The sequence below is a fragment of the Columba livia genome, chromosome 1 (genome assembly GCF_036013475.1).
Source record: "Columba livia isolate bColLiv1 breed racing homer chromosome 1, bColLiv1.pat.W.v2, whole genome shotgun sequence".
In the NCBI taxonomy this organism is placed as follows: Eukaryota; Metazoa; Chordata; class Aves; order Columbiformes; family Columbidae; genus Columba; species Columba livia.
Window position 1 is genome coordinate 106,739,240 of NC_088602.1, and position 17,773 is coordinate 106,757,012.

Here is a 17,773-nt window from a genome sequence, read left to right on the forward strand (position 1 = left end):
TAAAGCACTTCTGTCTCTGACAAGCTATGGTGGTAAATGTCTATTGCTTTTCACAAGCAAGAAAAACAATGTACTACTAAAAAAAAAACCCACCATCACTCCATTACTCCTCTGCGTTTAATACTGTATTAACTTTTTTTTTATTTAGTACGAATATTTTTCACTACCAAGTTGAGGATTTAATCCTGCTCAAGTTTATAAAGAGTTTGGCTGAATTGAGTGAGATTACTTACAGAGAAGTTACATGCATGCAAATGTTTGAAGAATTTGCTCTACACTGAGTGCAAGCCTGATGCTTTAAATATTCTGTAGAAAACCTGGAAAAATTCTCTGTTGTCGTCATCTACAAAGCAGACCTTTCAGCCAAGATCACAAGAGAAAGGATCAGAAGGAAGCAAAGGATATGTTTTAGAGGCTAAGTTCCCTCCAGTCCAGGGAAATCTGTGCTGGTCTAAAGAAGTGAAAAGTTGGGCTGAATTATTTCAGAAGAGGATCTGTCTCTGAGCTCTTACAGGATACAACACTGCTTTTTCTTCTCTGCTTCATGGTTTCTGGGTATATTTATACTCCTCCGCACCATTTTATAGGTAGAGGTATATGCTTCCATATATTCCAGCAAAACTAATCTATAGATTATTCCAGATCTTGGAGATGAAAAATTAATTCCTTCTCTATTGTGTCCAGTTACAGCTTATAAATCTGATCAAAACATTTTCATTTTATCCTGGATATCTTGATGATTTCTGCAAAAACGACTTCGCAATTTGTCATAGAAGAACAGAATCATCTAAAAAATGTGCAAGCATATGCATTATTGAAGGCTTCTATGCGAACTGTAGTCAAGCCCTAAATGAAAACCAAATGAATAAAAACCCAAGAGATTCCATACAGATTCATATTCAGAAAACAGAATATTAATCCACACTGGTCACAACCTGCAGGTTTGTAGTCAGAATTACCTATGTGCGTAATCTCATCCGTTATTCCCCATTCTTCAACAGAACCCAATTCTGGCTAGAATACGTTCAATTAAACAGCTGATTTAAATTCAGCTTTCAAAAGTTACGCAAGCTCACGTTGCACCTTCCAGTTATTTATCCTGACATGTTTCCATTTCAGAAAAAACATAAAACGGGGTAGGGGAAAGAAGAAGAAACCACCAAGATTTTCACCAAAACATGTTGTGACACTGAGCAGGCAGGCTGAGGAGGGTTACATTTAAGTTAGCTTCAACTTTTTCACTTACCCAAAAAAAGCGCGGTGCCGAGCACGACAGTGCCACTCACGAAGACGCCGAGGGCGATGCGTGTGGCTTTGCTGGCTGCTCTCCTGGCCTCGGGTGCCGTCTCTCCTTCCATTGGGATGGCTTGGGATGTGCTCGCTCTCGCAGAATTTGGGTTTCCCTCTGCTGCTGTGGTATCAGTATTTCAACTGTTCACAAACTGCACCATGAGCTCTCCTCCTCTCTCCTATTTACAACTCCAGTTTTCTATCATGAACCATTTCCGAAGCACTTCCTGCTCTCTCTCTCTCTCTCAAAAGAAAAAAAAAAAAAAATCGCACATAAAATAGTAGCAGTCTCCTACGTTTTCCTCTGACCAGAAGGAAAGGCAAGCGGTGACCACCGTACGTACAGACTGTGCTGCCTGTAGAGCTGCTATGAGCCAATTGCTCAGCAGATCCCCCTTATCAGGGGTTCCGAACATGAAGATTTCACAATGTTACTGAACAGATGTTTTAGCTATTCAAGCATATAGCTGTAAACCCTTTACAACTAAAGCAGAATTGTTGACAATTTTACAAACACAGCACTGACAGAAGGATTTCTCCCCACCCCTGCGTGCTTATTTAAAAACACTAATTATCTGTTGGCTAAAGTTTCCTCCTCTTAAACCATTCACGCTGCCTCATTTGGCTTCACCAGAAGAGGTACCCACTCAGTGGATAAATCCCTTTTTAAAGCTTCCTAAAAGCTCTTAGAATATCACGTAGCATTTTATTTTGGGAATTTGGTATGTGACACTGCATGCCAAAAATCACAGTCATGCAGCACAAAGCAATAATCAGCTCAACCTACAGAATAGTACTGCTTTAAAAGCTAGATTTTTTTTTTCCAGGCAAGGTAGTTCAGTCTTTGCTGATATGCAGCAAATCTTAGATGATTCTGTGTTTCCAAGTCAAGTACTACTATGAGCTTAGTGGAAAGTATCTATTTGGAACTTCAAGTTAGTGATGAATAAATAAATAAATAAATAAACATTGTTTGTATGGATTTCTCAGTTTCTCACTTAGACTTGATGATCCTCTCTCCAGGTGGCAAGGTTTCCTCATTCATCAAATAATAAAATTAATAATTTCAAGGTGAATTCTCTGAGCTGACTGTGACATTCAGCCCCCTGAGCCTCTTTTCCTCCCGAGCTGAACTACCACACAAAACATAAGGATGCACAGAGAGGAAGGAACATGCTTGTGCTCCCAGCAGCAGTTTGTGTGTCTGAGTTACTTCCATGCTGATTTATGAGTTCTTATCTCAGGCCCCACCCATTAATATATTAAAAAAAAACAAACTGTGCAAGGAAAGGGAAGAAAGGCATATGTCACAAGATGTGTGGGATAGCAAAGTTATCAGTTAGGAGACAATGTTTTTTCCCTGGGAGCACCTGCACACAAATTGTCCTGGACCCCACATGGACATAAAGAGAAAACTCAGTTCATCCACAAGACTTAGAGTCTGCAGTTCCTGAAACCCCTCACTCCTCAACCCCCTCTACAGCCTGGCTAGGGTCTGAAAACAAACAAACAAAAAACTAAAAAACAAAAAAACACTGATTTCTTATTACCATCCCTCTTTGTCAGCAAGCTCCAGGAGGGTATTCTCATCTCTGCTTGGCACATAACAGGAAAAAAGCATTCTTTATTTTCACACGTCTACTTGTACTGTACATTTAAGTCACAATGTTTGACATCCATCAGCTGAGGAAGAAGAGGGAAATGATGCCACAGAACTAGAAGGAGCATGTACCTCCCAGCACAAGAGCTCCCATTCATGCATTAATAACTCCATGTATGTGAGCAGATTGCTGTTTATAAACAGTCCCCAGCACAAGTCTGAGAAGGTATTTAAGTGATCTTGGTATTTCACATCAGAAATCACTAGGAGTCTCAAAGGTGCTGCCAAAAGGGCAGGGTGTTGACACACAAAATGTACAAACATGCTGTGATCTCAACAACCTAATCAAACTTGCCCATGATCCTAAGGCTGAGTAAATCTCAAAAGGGCCATTGGCAAGCATTTGCTATTGGTTGCCTGATGGTTTTCCTTCTAAATCAGTACAGAACCACTGCCAGTACAAATGCTGGAGACTTATTAGACCTATGTATACTATCTATCAGCTTCACACTCCCCCAACTAACACTAACTGATCACATACCCCCTCGAATTCCTCCATACTCCGCAACTTTAAATTTCTGCTCCTTGGAGAAGGACTAGCACATACCGAAAATCACACTCTAGTAGTGTTTCACTAACAGAATTTTACTTTCAAGGCATGGCCTCTCTCTAGGACATCAGGCCAGAAACCAAGAATAGCTTTCAGCAGTGCAAAGCAGCAACCAGCTGTTTTCTTTAGGAAAAATGTGGGGAGATAAGGGAAAATGGAGATACGGAAGCAAATAAGAGGGAGAGGCTGGATGATTCAGTCCCTTCTCCCAAACAGCCAAAGAGAAGGTGAGAACCAGTAAGCTCCACTACAGCATTCCTCTGGGGAGCCAGCCCCAAGCAGCACACGATGCTTCTGGCAAAAACAACCCACAACAATAAAATCATATGTCAGCTGCCAGCAACAGAATGACTTCTCTAAGTTCGGGTTTGTGGGCATATTTACACTGCAGCATAGCATGAGTGCCCCCCCTCTGGCTGTAGAGCCTGGTTGTAGTCAGGAACTACCTCATCTTGGTTTCTCCAGCACATACGGAATTATGAAATTAGGGCTAAAACACAAACAGCTGCAGGCAACAGCTGCAAGGGTCCATTTCTGGCAGTAGCCAAAATGGTGCATGGAACACATGTGAATTAGCTTTTTGATACTGCTGATCAGTAACAGAAGTTTGTGGAATTTGATACGTGTTTCTGATGGGTGCACTAGGATTTGGTTGCCTTGCTCATCACAACTCCAGTAGCTCTTTGGCAGATACACAGCCATGCTTACTGCTGAAACTGCTAACAGCACTCCTGGCTATTATAACCCAATAAGGTACTTAATGAGGCTGTACAAAGACTGTTAAACATTCATAAAGCATTGAATATACTTACTGGAGAAAAAAAAAGTAATAATTAAATGCAACCTGCTCTAAATCACTCTTCATTCACTCAGAATTGCCTCTGATCAAGATCTCACTCAAACAATGGGATCTGTCTGGTGCTTATAACTATGCTGGGACAATACACAAACGTTTCTACCCAAACCCATATGCAAGAGCTGGCAAACCCTCTGGAACATGCTCTGGGCTAAACTGCAGCAAGACTGTCCCAGTTTCTAGAAAAAGTCTGTCCATATATATATGTAAATGTCCATGCATAGATGTGAACATACATTTGTAAACACGAGCATGTGTATTATCTTACTCTTTCACAAGCAAACGATTCTCACTTCCATCAATTATGCCAAGAATTAGGCAAGAGTGCTTGATCTGAACTAAAAAACAATTGTACTATGTCACCACCTCCCCACACAACTTGGTTCAAGGAAGTTCCTATTTTTTGAGGTTTGATTATTCAATAGACACACAACCCCCCACATTTTGCTGCATTTTCACTCGCAACAGTCAAAACCAAAGTTATACAGGCATTGCTGAACCTAGAATAACAAAACAGCATAAAGTCAGCACACATTCAGCCCCAGCTTGCCGAAAGACTGGCTTGCTGCGAGGCAAAGCACCGTAAAACATTTGTTACTTTCTTGCATGTAGGTAACTTCAAGACATACTAAAACAATTACTTGTACTTCAATGCAGACAGAAAAAAAGGTTCTTTAAGTGTAAAAACCAAACCAATGTGTGTAAAACGTATCAGGTTACACTAACACATTATTTACAGAAGACATTTTCTCAGAAGATGTTGGCCTCATGGTGCACATTGAAGACCTGCTCAGTCTTGCAGGCAACTGACAGGTCACCTTAAATCAACTAGTTAAGCTCAACAGAAGCACTTCACAATCAAAGCATCACAGCTTTGATGACACCCTACAGAGCATTTTTAGCTCTTGGTAGAGGGAAGAATATAGCCACTCCCACACTGTTGGAGGCAGAGCCACCAAACACAGCTTGAGTGGCTTCAGCAGAAAAATCATGGGAGCACAGTCTGTGAAGTTCAGGGTGTATTCAGAGGTATAAACTGGCTTTGTTGAAAGAGATCAATTGGCATGGGTCAGAGCAAAGGCCGTATTTAAACTCATTTCAAGTGTCCCACTATGGGGCCTTGAACATTTTTTTCAAACTATGCAGCTATTATAGCCAGAATTGGCCAACTGGCCTTTACATACACACAACGTGCTTGAGAAAAACCCAACATGTTGCATTTGAAGACAGCTTGGCCATTTGTCCTCAGATCTCTGAATTTTATAAGTGATACACTCCTGGCTACAAAACCCCCTAAATTTCCATACTATAGCCAAGAGCAACCACACTCTGGCACAATACTGTCCTTTATTCATGTGAGACATACAGCTGGAAATAAGTAATTTAATTGTTTTCCAGGGGAACAGCCACATCACAGAAGGTCTCAGTGAAGCTGTGAGAATGTGGGTCATTAATTGAACAGTCAACAGGCCTCTGAACGTGGCTAGCAGCAAGTTGTTCCACTAAGTACAACTGTGGATAGAACACCCTGGAAAGCAGAAAACTGTCCCCTCTTACACCTAATTCCCCAAATCACATTTGTTTTTTCTTTTTTAATTCCAAGTAGGCTAAGCTATTCTTAATTACTCCAAGAAGAACTTGTCCCTGATGCAGGAAACATTGCGTCCTCTGATCAAAAGGTGCTTGTATCTAACCCAAACAGCAACATCTGGGATGGTTAAAATTAAACCACTCAAGTTCACAAGCTTTTTTAGAGCTGCTTTTGAAAGAGCACTTTAATGAAACAATGCATATGTTCTCAAGCAGAAAGAACTGCTTTAGATCTTCTGGTAATTTTTCTTCAAGTAGCACATTAAATTATAGCTAAAAACCCCACTCCTTTTTCTAAAGGCCACATTCACACTGTAATCATCGCATGTGCATACTCCTGTCATCCCACTGTATAGATTAAACCTGAAGCCCATATCCAGTGCACATGGACTGCAGAAAGGCATGTTAATTGGGGATTAATAAATATACAACATACTCTGGAGTAACTATGAGCAATTTTCTTGCTTTTTTCGTATGATCTGTGAACATAAGCTGAAAGGGCATTGAAAAAGACACTGCTGGAAAATGCGACATCTCCAGCAGCCACAGCAGTAGGTGCATGGATGCAAACAGGCCACAACTATCTGTTGTTGTGTCAGGTTTTTTGGTTTGTTTTGTTTTAATACTGCATCACCACAGCTTTACCCACTTATTTTGCTCTGTCCAGGTCTTCACTCACAACTGCCAAAGACTATTTGTATGAACAGTGGAAGCACAGAAGCTTGATTTCTGCCGAGTTTGTGCCTCATGGATGAATTTTCAGGTGTGTAATGAGACATTCACCAAGTTTTGAAATCAAAAGAGGAGAACCACCAGGCCTGCATTTGGCTGGTTTCAGCCCCAACTGTCCCTACCATGCCCTCTTGTCTTTGAGAAGCACAACTGCCACGGCAAAAGCAAAGGCTCCTGCCTGTGCTACCACTTGGATCTCCAAAAGGATTAGCAGAGCAGCACAAATCTGTCTTCAGTAGCAGCAGCAGCACCCAGAGGGCAACTGAAGCCAGGACCAGAGGAATTGCTCCACAAAGGTGCTGCTGAACAGGTAACTGAGGGCTCCTGGTTACTGCAAGACGGTATCTGCTCACTTGCTTTTGTTGACTTTTGTGGAAAACCTGCAAAAATGGGCTAAAACTCCTCGTGTTACTACCCAAGGCAGTGGAGCTCAGCAGTCCTGTAAGGTACCAGCTCTGGTGAAAGCTCTTCTCACACAAGGGTCATTCAGTCACATCCCTCCACACAACAAATTCTCCTGTGCCTAATCACAGTGAAGCCTTTGCAGCAGCAACAAGAGACCTTTCCACTCAGGCAAAAAGTTGACAGAACTTTATCTTTCAGCTCAAATCCTCTTTGACAAATTCGGCTAAAGTTTGCTGACAAGGTCAAGCAAGGGTTACAGAGCAAAGCTATGCGAGAGGGAGTGGGGACAGAGGTAGGGAAAGCACAACTGCATAACCTCTGTTCTCAGAGGAGAACAAGCCGTTTTAAAAAACAAAAAAACCTTGTTTTTCCAGGGTATTGCTACAGCCAGAAGCTTTATGCGAATGCATTTTACTTAAATGGATTTTTTTCCCTTCTCTCTCTTCTCAAAATGAGATTACAATTAACTTTGCACACAGTTAAAAATCTAGAAAAATCCTACATTAAATATGATGTCCTATCTGCAATACCCCATAACAACATGAGACTTTGTGTCTCTTGTTCAGCAGAAGTATTTCTAGGCATCATCTGTTCTTCCCCGTCTTGGTGCTACTTCAGTGATTATGGGCATATTTAATGACAATATACAGCAGCACCTCAGGAGAGTTCAAATACACTTGATCATCAAGCTCTCAGGAAAGGGTAAGCCAGAGACAGACCAGGTTGAAACCACAGCATGAGGCCCCATGAGACAGAATCAGCAAAACCAAACATTTGCTCTCCTGAAGTCACAGAAATCCTCAAGAACCAAATAGTGAGGCACTAAATATAATTATCTACACAAACCAAATTGCTATGTCTGACAGCCCTTCCCTGAAATTTCCAACATCTCTATTTAAAGTGAAGCTTTGTGTTTATTTTTTCCTATTAACACAAGGCTAAAACCCACAAATTTATTACTACCTTACATTTTTATGGCTTTTAATCAAACCAGTTTAAAAACAAAGCAAAATTTTGAGTAAAACTTGTGGACACTAACATAGACTATTTGGTGTATCCAGACTTTTCTCAAGGTCAGTGCTTTAGATTGTCACTAAATTTGAAGAGTCTTTTATCTTCAAGTTTATTTCAATGCTTGGGTGGAGGATTTATCTGGGACCAAGGAAAAATACAGTGATTTTCTTTTGTGACATCCCTGCATACAATTGAGCAGGAAAGTAGGTATTCTGGATTACTTGGTTTCAATTCCTAGTATTGCAAAAATATTGCATGAAAACAACAAAACCTGCAAGTCACTTAGAGCAGAAACATTTGAAGTTTTTGCCTACGTAGAATAATTAAGAAAAATACTCCTACTTCTATTTGTAACAGGCAAAAACAGAATAGAAACTTAGCAGCAAAGTTAAAATAGCATTAGAAAAAGTGGTTGATGCTTTTAAGGGGATTCAAAGAGTCAGTGATGTTACAGTGCTGAAGACACCCACAACTTTGCCACCCTAGCCATTACAGGCCAAAAGAAGTATAAATGCAGTGATGAGAATTTGAAGGGAAGCTCTGACAAAGAACAGTGTCAATCTGCAGCTGCTGAGAAGTTGCAGGATGAAAATGTCACCAGCAATACATCATCACTGCCTTTTTCTACCCCTACGGAAAAAGTGAAAGGCAAAATAGTCATCAGAATGAGGATTTTGGTACTGAGCTTTGTGTCAATTGCATCTAAACTGCTTGTTAGATACCAAAATCTGAACCACTATGTGCTATTGCTCCCAATAAACATTTGCTAGAACCTGAGAACAAGTAACTGGACTAGAGACCCCCCAGTGGAAGGGTCTCAGTATGTCTAACTAGCTACTCTTAGATATATAAATAATTGTGCTATGAAATTAGCTATACTGCTAGCAATGATAATAACAAAAATAGTTGAGATCAAGCATATTTGTCATATTGACCAAAACTAAATCGTTTTCTAAAGATCACAGAAAGGATCACAGTCTAAAGAGTTTCCTTAGCTTCAATGTGCACTTCTCAAGCAATAGAATCTTCATCCACTAAAAGATGCTGATAAGTTCACTGATCTTTAATAATTTGATGCTATTTCTGCTCATGTTGTGGGTTTTTTTTTTGTTTGGATTTTGTTTTTTTGTTTGTTTGGTTTTTGTTTTGGGTATGTTTCATTGTTTTGTTGTTGTTTTAATTACTTCAAACATGATGTCTTCCTTGGTTGAACTGGCTGACTGAAATGGGAGATTCATTACACTATTTTACAACAATACCCAAGATAAAGTTTCACAAAGACTGATTTTTATTAAAAGTGATAGACATAGCTATCTTGCAAATTGGACTATGAACAGAAATAAGATCAGCCAGAACATACTAATAGCAATTGCTTTCCCTAGGCAAAACTCTACAGCCAGGGCAGAAGTTTCCAGAAATTAACTAGGAGTATTCTCTCTATGAGAGAAAAAAGCCCGGAGGGGCACTTTCCACATTCCCAACCCAGAGAGAAAGCACTCGCACCCAGGCTACATCTGGACTAAGACACAAGAGAATTTCCTACAGCTTCCCAAATGTGACCTAACTCCACATCTGGGCACTACCTGCATCCATGTTCAGGGTGTCCAGAGACAGAAGAACACTGACACAAGAACCTGATGAGAATCACAGCATGTTGGGGGCAAAGAGAGATCAGGATCCCAGGCTGTGCTGTAGTCAGCCAGGATGCAGTCACATAAGCCAAGGCTATCAACTATTTTACATAAAATACCTTAATTTCTCTCAGGTTTTTCTTACACTTCCTAGACTTCTATTTCTCTTACACTGGCACCTCAATCTGGTGCCAAATCTTACCCTAGAACAGCAGTCTGAGAAAAGTGTCATACACCAGCTTTCTGCCCAGATGCTGGCCTTAACCAGACTTCATTCGTTCCCTTTGCAGTCACTACTCAACACCTTTCAGAGCATCAGAACAGATTATCAGGAATGATGCAAACACAGCTCATTTCCTTCTGGGTCAATCAGATAAACTCACAGTCCCATCCAAGCTTTCACACCATGATGCTATGACTGCATTTTCTTAGGGCATTGTAGCCTTTGCCTTTGGAAAACATGCTTTTAAGAATGATGTGTCTTCAGCCACATTTCATAAAATAGTTTATGGCTTGCTGGTTTTGTTTTAACCATCTATTTTTCTCCACTATATCCTGGGATAAAAAACTATAAAGCACTATTTTAAGTTACATAAACTGAAATTCATCCACTGTTACACAAATCTGGGAGCACTATAAAGCATTTAAAACTATTAAAACTCATTTTGATGGGCATGACAAAATGCATTTTACTATGCCTGAAGTTCAGCTATATTTGAGTATAATTTGTTCACAATCAAATGCTTGAGAAACGCCAAATTTCTGCCACTTACTAAAAAAATTATTTACCAGCTGCCACCAGGCAGCCAAGCAGGGCCCAAGAAGCCAGGTCACAAGCACAACCCAGACTTAAGTCATGTTCTTCTGCTTGCCCAAATGACACATTCAGTATGGAGAAGCACTTTTGCTAGATGAAGGAAATCACCTTCACTGTGGTCCACACAGCTTCCTTCCAGCTGCAGCTCATGGAGCAGATGCTTACCTTTGTAACAACATCTTTTTGCATGTGGATCTGAAACCACATCGCTGATTTCTGCTCATAGTGAAAAGAAAATGAAACAATAGGTCTCACATTCTTTTTAAAGAACATAGCAATGCCAGGGAGTTCACACTGCATGAAATGGGTGCTGCCCACATATCCTCAAAACAAACGCCTTGTGAGAAAGTATTTAAAACTTGAGTGGTGTTACCATGATTTTTAACCTAACCTCAGAATACACAACAAAATCAGTCTATTTACCCAAAATGAACTGGAAGAGTTAAATTACTAACACAAACAAAACTTTATTTCAGAGTTTTGAAGGTGTGAATGACAAGTTTAACTAAAAAACACCACAGCCCCCTACAAAAGCTACACACAGAGTATTGACACAGATAAAGCTTTTTTCCATTAGACCAAAGCGGCATGCGCAGTTTCTGCTAGATGACTTTTCAGCTGCCTCCAGAATCTATTTGAAACTTCTGGATGACTGGAATCATAGGATATCTTGATTTGGAAGGGACCTATAAATGGTTCAGGAGATGTGATTAGAGAAAAAAATAACAAGGAAAAAAAACCCAAAGGGGTAGCTCTTTTAACAATTCTTCCCCTGTATTTCTAAAGCAGGCATGAACTGTGATGCTTCAACCTTTACTTTGAACATTTTCTCCTGTATCCTGCACCTTCCTCTGACCTGCTACCCCCTTCATCTGTTCCCATGCCCACACCCCACTCAGGTCTGTCAGTGCAACTGCTTGTCTGGCAACTCGATGAACCAGGCAGGCCCACTTTAAACACATATTGCTATTTCAGCAGGGCAGCTGAAGTGAGATCTGCTCCCCACCTCCCTTCAGTGTCTCCACTGTCTCGTTTTTAACCAAATGGGTTTGTCACATGGTCACAGGAGGGCTGCAAGTAACCACAGAGGAGCTAATGCAGGGTGAGAACAAAGAGGGGGAAGTGCCGAGAAGATAGCTGGGACCACTTACATGGCAGAGCTACCAGAAGAAATGTCTTCATGGCAAACCCTCCACACAACCTGTAGTGTCGAGAAAAGTGGGTTGAGTAGATTTTGGAAAGCACTCCATTCAGTCAGAAAGTTAAAAGTATTTTTCATCGTTGAGAAGCTATGGCTAATTAAATTTTCATACACCTGCATATTCATGTGCATTGACAGCACATCTAGAAACAGAAGTTCAAAGACAGAGAGGGCAACAAGAGGAGTATATCATCTAGTCTCAGTGAACCTAGTAGTTAAGTCCATATTGTGAGCAAGCTTTTATGACAATTCTAGCATGACCCATAGACTGAAGATACACACTACGTAAGAAAGGCTCTGGCAGCAGTTCAACACTGATTGTTCTCTTGAGCTAAATCTAATCTCATTATTATGGACAAAACTTCCAAAAGTTGTCAATATTTTCATGCCTCCAGGCTAAGCCGCTTCAGCTTTAATGAGGCTGCCTCTTTGCTTACCTTGAAGAACACTAAATTCCTCTCTTGCCTTGTTTATTGTCTTCCCAGTCACTCACATTTAAAGTTTGGTTGGTTTTTTTTTTAGGTTGAAGGTGTTCCAGGAAGGCATTCCTGCAGCTTGCACACGGTCCTCCAGAAGAATCCAGGCAACCAGTATCCACTGTCTCACCCACCCCCTACCACCAGGGAACTCATACACAGGCTGGGTCAGCTTTCTGCTTTTGAGGTACCTTCCCACACAGTGTCTGGGACAACAAAAGGTGTGCATAATGAAAAGACAGTATGTCATCAACGTATTAAGATCATTGTGGTCTCCAGGAGATGTGGATGTCCTCCCTGAACTCACTTTGTACCTGCAAAGATTAACAAGATGCAACAGACCAAGTATGACAAGTGTGCCCAAAGCTCAAGGCTACCAAATCAACAGCTACTGCTCTTGCTGGAGGCAACACTATCTGCTGGATGCAGTTCCTGAACAGGAGAGTACATGCTTCTTAGCCACATGACTACAAGCTGCCCATCTACCATGGTTTTGGTGTAACTGTTCACATGTCAGCACATCAAGGCCAGAGATGTCTTTGCAGCAAGTAATAGGTAGTGCTAAGGAAAGCAGCCTTAGGCGTGCTCAACCATGTCTTCATTTTGCATCACCAGAGGTCTGACATCTGATCCCAGCCACCACAGGCATAAAGGCACACGGGGCTTCACTAAGCAGAGGGTCAAGAGCCCAAAGAGGTAACTCAAAATGCATCTCAACTATCTTCTTAAGGCACATGGCTGTCTCAGAAACAACTCCAGCAATTGTGAGCAGAGATCTTTCCCTTGCTCTCATTTTGAACTGTTATATATATGGAAAGACTGTTATAATGGTAGTAGAAGCTTTTTTACTACGTGACATAGGTAAAAATTTCATAAAGGATGCTATCCGTTTTAAAAATAGAAGTTAATGTATGTTTCTGTAATTATTCTGTCAGTCTTCATTGGGGTTTTAAACAATGAACTGCCAAAAACTTGTTGCCTGAAAAAAGAAATCTGTCATCCTTCCACCCCAAATAACTAAACAGTGGTTATAAAACATTAAAACCACGTAGGTGTTAGAGAAGATGCCAATTATTAAGAAGATAGATCCCAGGATGTCCCTGTATGAAGCTTAAGAGCAGCATTTGGACAAAGCAGGGAATAATTAAAAACACACACCACAAAACCAACAGTTTTGATAATTAAAGAATGTTAAATAGGGAAGTGTTAGGTAACATTAGCAGCTACAAGGACAAAAAAGCTTCACAGAGCTGTATATACTCACCTTTGCTATTCTCACCTACTATTATACAACTACTGTTTTATAATTCTGTTGCTGCTTGTCTTTGTATGTACAAAGACTATTCACACTAAGATGTTTCAATTATACATCAATAAGACGCTTTTGCCTTTGAGTCCTTCAAAGTAAATCTGCTGACAATATGGAACACAATGTGTCATGCACTCAACACCAAGATAATGAAACTTATCTCAAGAAATATACAATGAACTTGTCACTGCACTTTGAAGTCAGGTGAAAAAATCCTGTAAAGGCTGTAGCAGTGCTTGTTTTTTGTTGTTGTTATCATGCATTTGCCAGTTCTGATCAGTTTTTCCTGTTCCATGAGGTAAAAACAGCAGAAATGCCACTGGTATGCTTCTGCCTTCCACCCTTCCATGCTCACAGTGACAACCCATGACAGTTAAATCCCACAGTCCCTTTTCCTCTGGGCTTCATAAGTTCATATTTATTTGCTCGGGTAACCTGTCTAGCCTAAACACTCCTTAATAGGAATAGTTTCCTTTTGGTCATGACTTCATTTCTAGCATTAAAGTTCTTTTCCTCCTAAAATACCCAGAGCCACCTTGAAAATGTTATTCAGAAGGAAAAAAACAAACAAAAACACCAAAACAAACCACCAACCACCACCATCTTCCTTCTCTCTCTGATCCCTGCAGAAAACAAGCTAGGCAGTGTGACTAGTACTCCTTTCATGTCCAGATGTGCTCCCCAAATCTCCACATCTGTTGTGCTGTCCTGTTTATGGTTCCTCCACCTGGCTCATTCCCATCGTAACTGCTCTTGCATCCTTCCTTTCTTATTATGCTGCCAATTAGGAAGTACATTTCACCCTCCTCTTTCCTTCCTGTTACTTTCTCAATTTCTACCTCTGAAACTCAAGTTCACTAAAGTGTATGATCTCTATCAACTTCTTCACATCCTTCCACCATTCCCATTCCATATTTTTAACTCCTTGCTCCCTACAGCATCCCACATTTCAAAAAGCCACTTCTGTGTTGCATGATGCTATTATTAATCACTCCTGCACTTCCTCTGCTAGTTCTCTTGCTTGCTCCTTCAGCGTCTCCTTTCATGATTCCAACTACTCTTTTTTGTGTGGGCAATGTTTGTAAACTCCCTCCTTCCCTTATCCTCATGCAACATCATCCAGAGTCTCCTATTTCTAAATTAAGAAACTGAATACTTTCTTCTCACTTGACCCCTTGCTTTGTTCCTTCCAGTAAGCTGTTAACACCTCAAACTGTAAGTGAAGATAAAAAAGCAAGAGATATCCATCTTCCCTGTTGCATATGTAAACAAGCTAATATTACTCTTTATCCAGCCCTCAAAGTCTGTATGCAACTTTCCCCCCCCAAAGTTAAGCCTTCCCCCTTCTTTTTCCCAACTACCAAGGCCTCTGCTGTCATTACTTAAAACAGATGTAAATGCTTCTTTCCAGTTATCTGAAATTTACATAAATCTCTCTACAGTCTTTTAGAAGTCACATTCTTCTTTCATTGTCTGACATTATTCATCTTTCTGAATCACACTCCAGAGTAACTTCAACATGCCCGTCCTGTTCATGCTGTTCTCTCTCTCAAGTTCCCTGCCAAAGCCTGAATCACTCTGAACATCTCATTTATTTCTCCTAAGCCTCTTTTCTCTGTGCCACTCAACAAGTCATGCTGCCACCCAAAGTCAACTTGCCACTTCAGCAGAATAACCAAATCTTACACTAGACCTCTAGAGAATTTGCATCTATAGTACTCTACAGAAAATTAACTCCTTCTAGGCAAAGATCACTGAAGCCTCAATCAATCCCCCCATCACTGTTCCATACTACAGAGTAACTTATCTGTGCATAAGATATGGAAAATAACAATTTATTAATCTGAGAGAGATAGAAAAGATAAAAGGACCATTAAGTACCTTTATGTCTGTTAGGTGACAAAGGTACAATGGTAAGCATCATACCTGTCAATTCTGTCATTTTAACACAGAATCCACAAAGTATTTAACAATTCAAACTACAAGGAATAATAGCGGACCTTTATTTTAACACATGCACTGCAGTGATGCAGTAATTTCAACACCAGTCTTCTCTTTGCACAACTACTATCAATCAATTTTTAATTACTTAAATCACATTTTAGGTGGAAGCAGCATTTAGTGCTCAGAACAATTAAGAAAACCCTAATGTTAACTATATCTTGGGAACTGTTTGCATACATAGTGCGGCAATCATACCTATTTTCCAACTGGCCTTAAACATGGAAAAAATCTGTCAGCTATATCAATTTGCATTTGAAAGTTCTAACACAGAGACTTGTTTTCCTTTTAAAAAAAAAATCTACACTATGGCAACAAATACACACTCAGTGTGTACATATTTGCTCAGAATCAATTCAGCAACTTCAAAAAAATACACTGTTCACTGCTGAATTGCTTTATACTGCCTCTATTACCTTAAAAACCTACATTAAAAAGTTTAAAGAAAAAAATCAGTTCTCCAACTCTTTATTATGTATCAGTTGAAAAGGAAGGATTTACAAGCACCACTGCCTCACCTATCAGTATGTAATTCAGGTCGCCTGGTGTTTCTGGGAATAGATTACCAGACATTCCTGCACAGCCAGCACCCCTGTGCTCAGGCAGACTTGTGCAGCAATGTTCAAGGAAAGTGCTGGCCTTGGCATAGCAAGAACATTAAGTTGTCTTCCAGTTCACAAGTTTCTTTGCTAAAAACAACCACCCCCACTGATTGTGACCGATTTCTACATTTATCAAGCTCACTTGGAAACACACAGGCTATAACCCGTGTCCCAGCAATGCCCGTGTGTTCAGTTTCACCTACAGGAGTAATCACACCAACAATCAACAGGAACATCCATCCTTGCAAAGTTCAGTGTATACATAACCATTCAGAGGACATCTGCAGTTATACAATATACTGATGACCATCCTGTATCATAAATGAGGGGTCACTACTAGTTTATAGTCAATAATATTAAGGTATTTTCTGGGATGTATACAAGAGAACTAAAGCACCCGAGGAAATCAAAGACACTTTATTCTCCTGTTTAGAGGGAGGCTCTGCTCTTTGGGAGTATTTAGTGATGCAGAAGCTGTAGGCCATGGAAGAACTGTGCCCCATGTATATTAAAAAAATTAACATTAACCGCAATAGTTCAAAATAAGGCTGAAGAATACTTCTATTGGCTCTCCAGACTGAAAGCATTTTAAGAGCACAACTGTACAACACAAAAATACAATACACCAAATAAAGAGCAAATTTTTGCAAGTTTCAGTAGCACTCTGGAATTCTACATAGGTTACTCAGACTTCATGAACAGCTTATATACATGGGAAACAGTGAAATTCTTCTTTATGTATGATTTTAAAATACATATCTTAGGAGGGATTTTTGTTTTGTTTTCATTACCAGTATCTCAGAGGGAAAATCAACTCCCTCCAATAAAACTAAGAACAAGTAAATACTAGGTGTTGAAGGCAAACAACATCATTACAGTTCAGGATTAAGAGTGTTTAGGGAAATACTGCACTTCTATTCTATCTTGAAAATGTACTTTCCTATCTCCTTTCAACTGGGATCTTTTTAAACACTGGAAGTGTTAGCACATTCTTACAAAAACACAGCTTTTCAGATAACGTGAGAAATGGATTAAGAAAAAGGCTACAATGCAACATAGCTTCTACTGGTTTTTGCCCTGCAAGTGAATCTGATTCACCAAGATCCCCACACACCATGATGAACCTGCAGCAATATGACCAGGACTTCACCTACTGAAGTGCACATACTCACCCCAAAGCATTCAGTACTGGTGCATCTGAATCTAGACCACACCCACATTTCTTTGCCCTCTAAAGCAACCTTCCCCTCTTCACGAACCTAGTGATTCTCATAAGGTTGAGGAGTGTATGCTCACAAGAACTCAATTTCTTGCACTGTGGGGGGATGGAAAATCAGCTTTAATTTTCATACTGACAGAGTTCAAAGTACCTCTATAACCTACAGTTAAATCCATATCAAAACCCAAATAATCAATACAGCAGCAGCTAAAGAATTCCATAAGGCAAAAGGTCAAAGACTTTTCTCCTGCAGAAGAGATTACAGGAATGATGAATGATACTAGAGTAAACAGAATTTAAGACTAGCTTTCTTCTCTTTGCAATGAAGGATTTAGGGTATCCTTTAAGATTCCCACACACACACACTTTTTTTAGTTATGTACCTCTCTATATGGAAGCACTGTGGTGTTCATTTAAAAC

At 40.1% G+C, this 17,773-nt stretch overlaps 1 protein-coding gene across 4 annotated transcripts in view; it reads right to left on the reverse strand.

Moving 5' to 3' along the window:
- Nucleotides 1–17,637, reverse strand: part of PHEX (phosphate regulating endopeptidase X-linked) — a 125,979-nt gene extending 108,342 nt beyond the window's left edge. For all 4 annotated transcript variants that reach the window (XM_005503727.3, XM_065071368.1, XM_065071386.1 and 1 more), the window contains exon 1: nt 1,247–17,637. In XM_005503727.3, the coding sequence (XP_005503784.1) occupies nt 1,247–1,358 (112 nt within the window). In that variant the 5' untranslated portion in view covers nt 1,359–17,637. The remainder of the gene's footprint in view (nt 1–1,246) is intronic.
- Between the last annotated feature and the right edge of the window lie 136 nt (nt 17,638–17,773).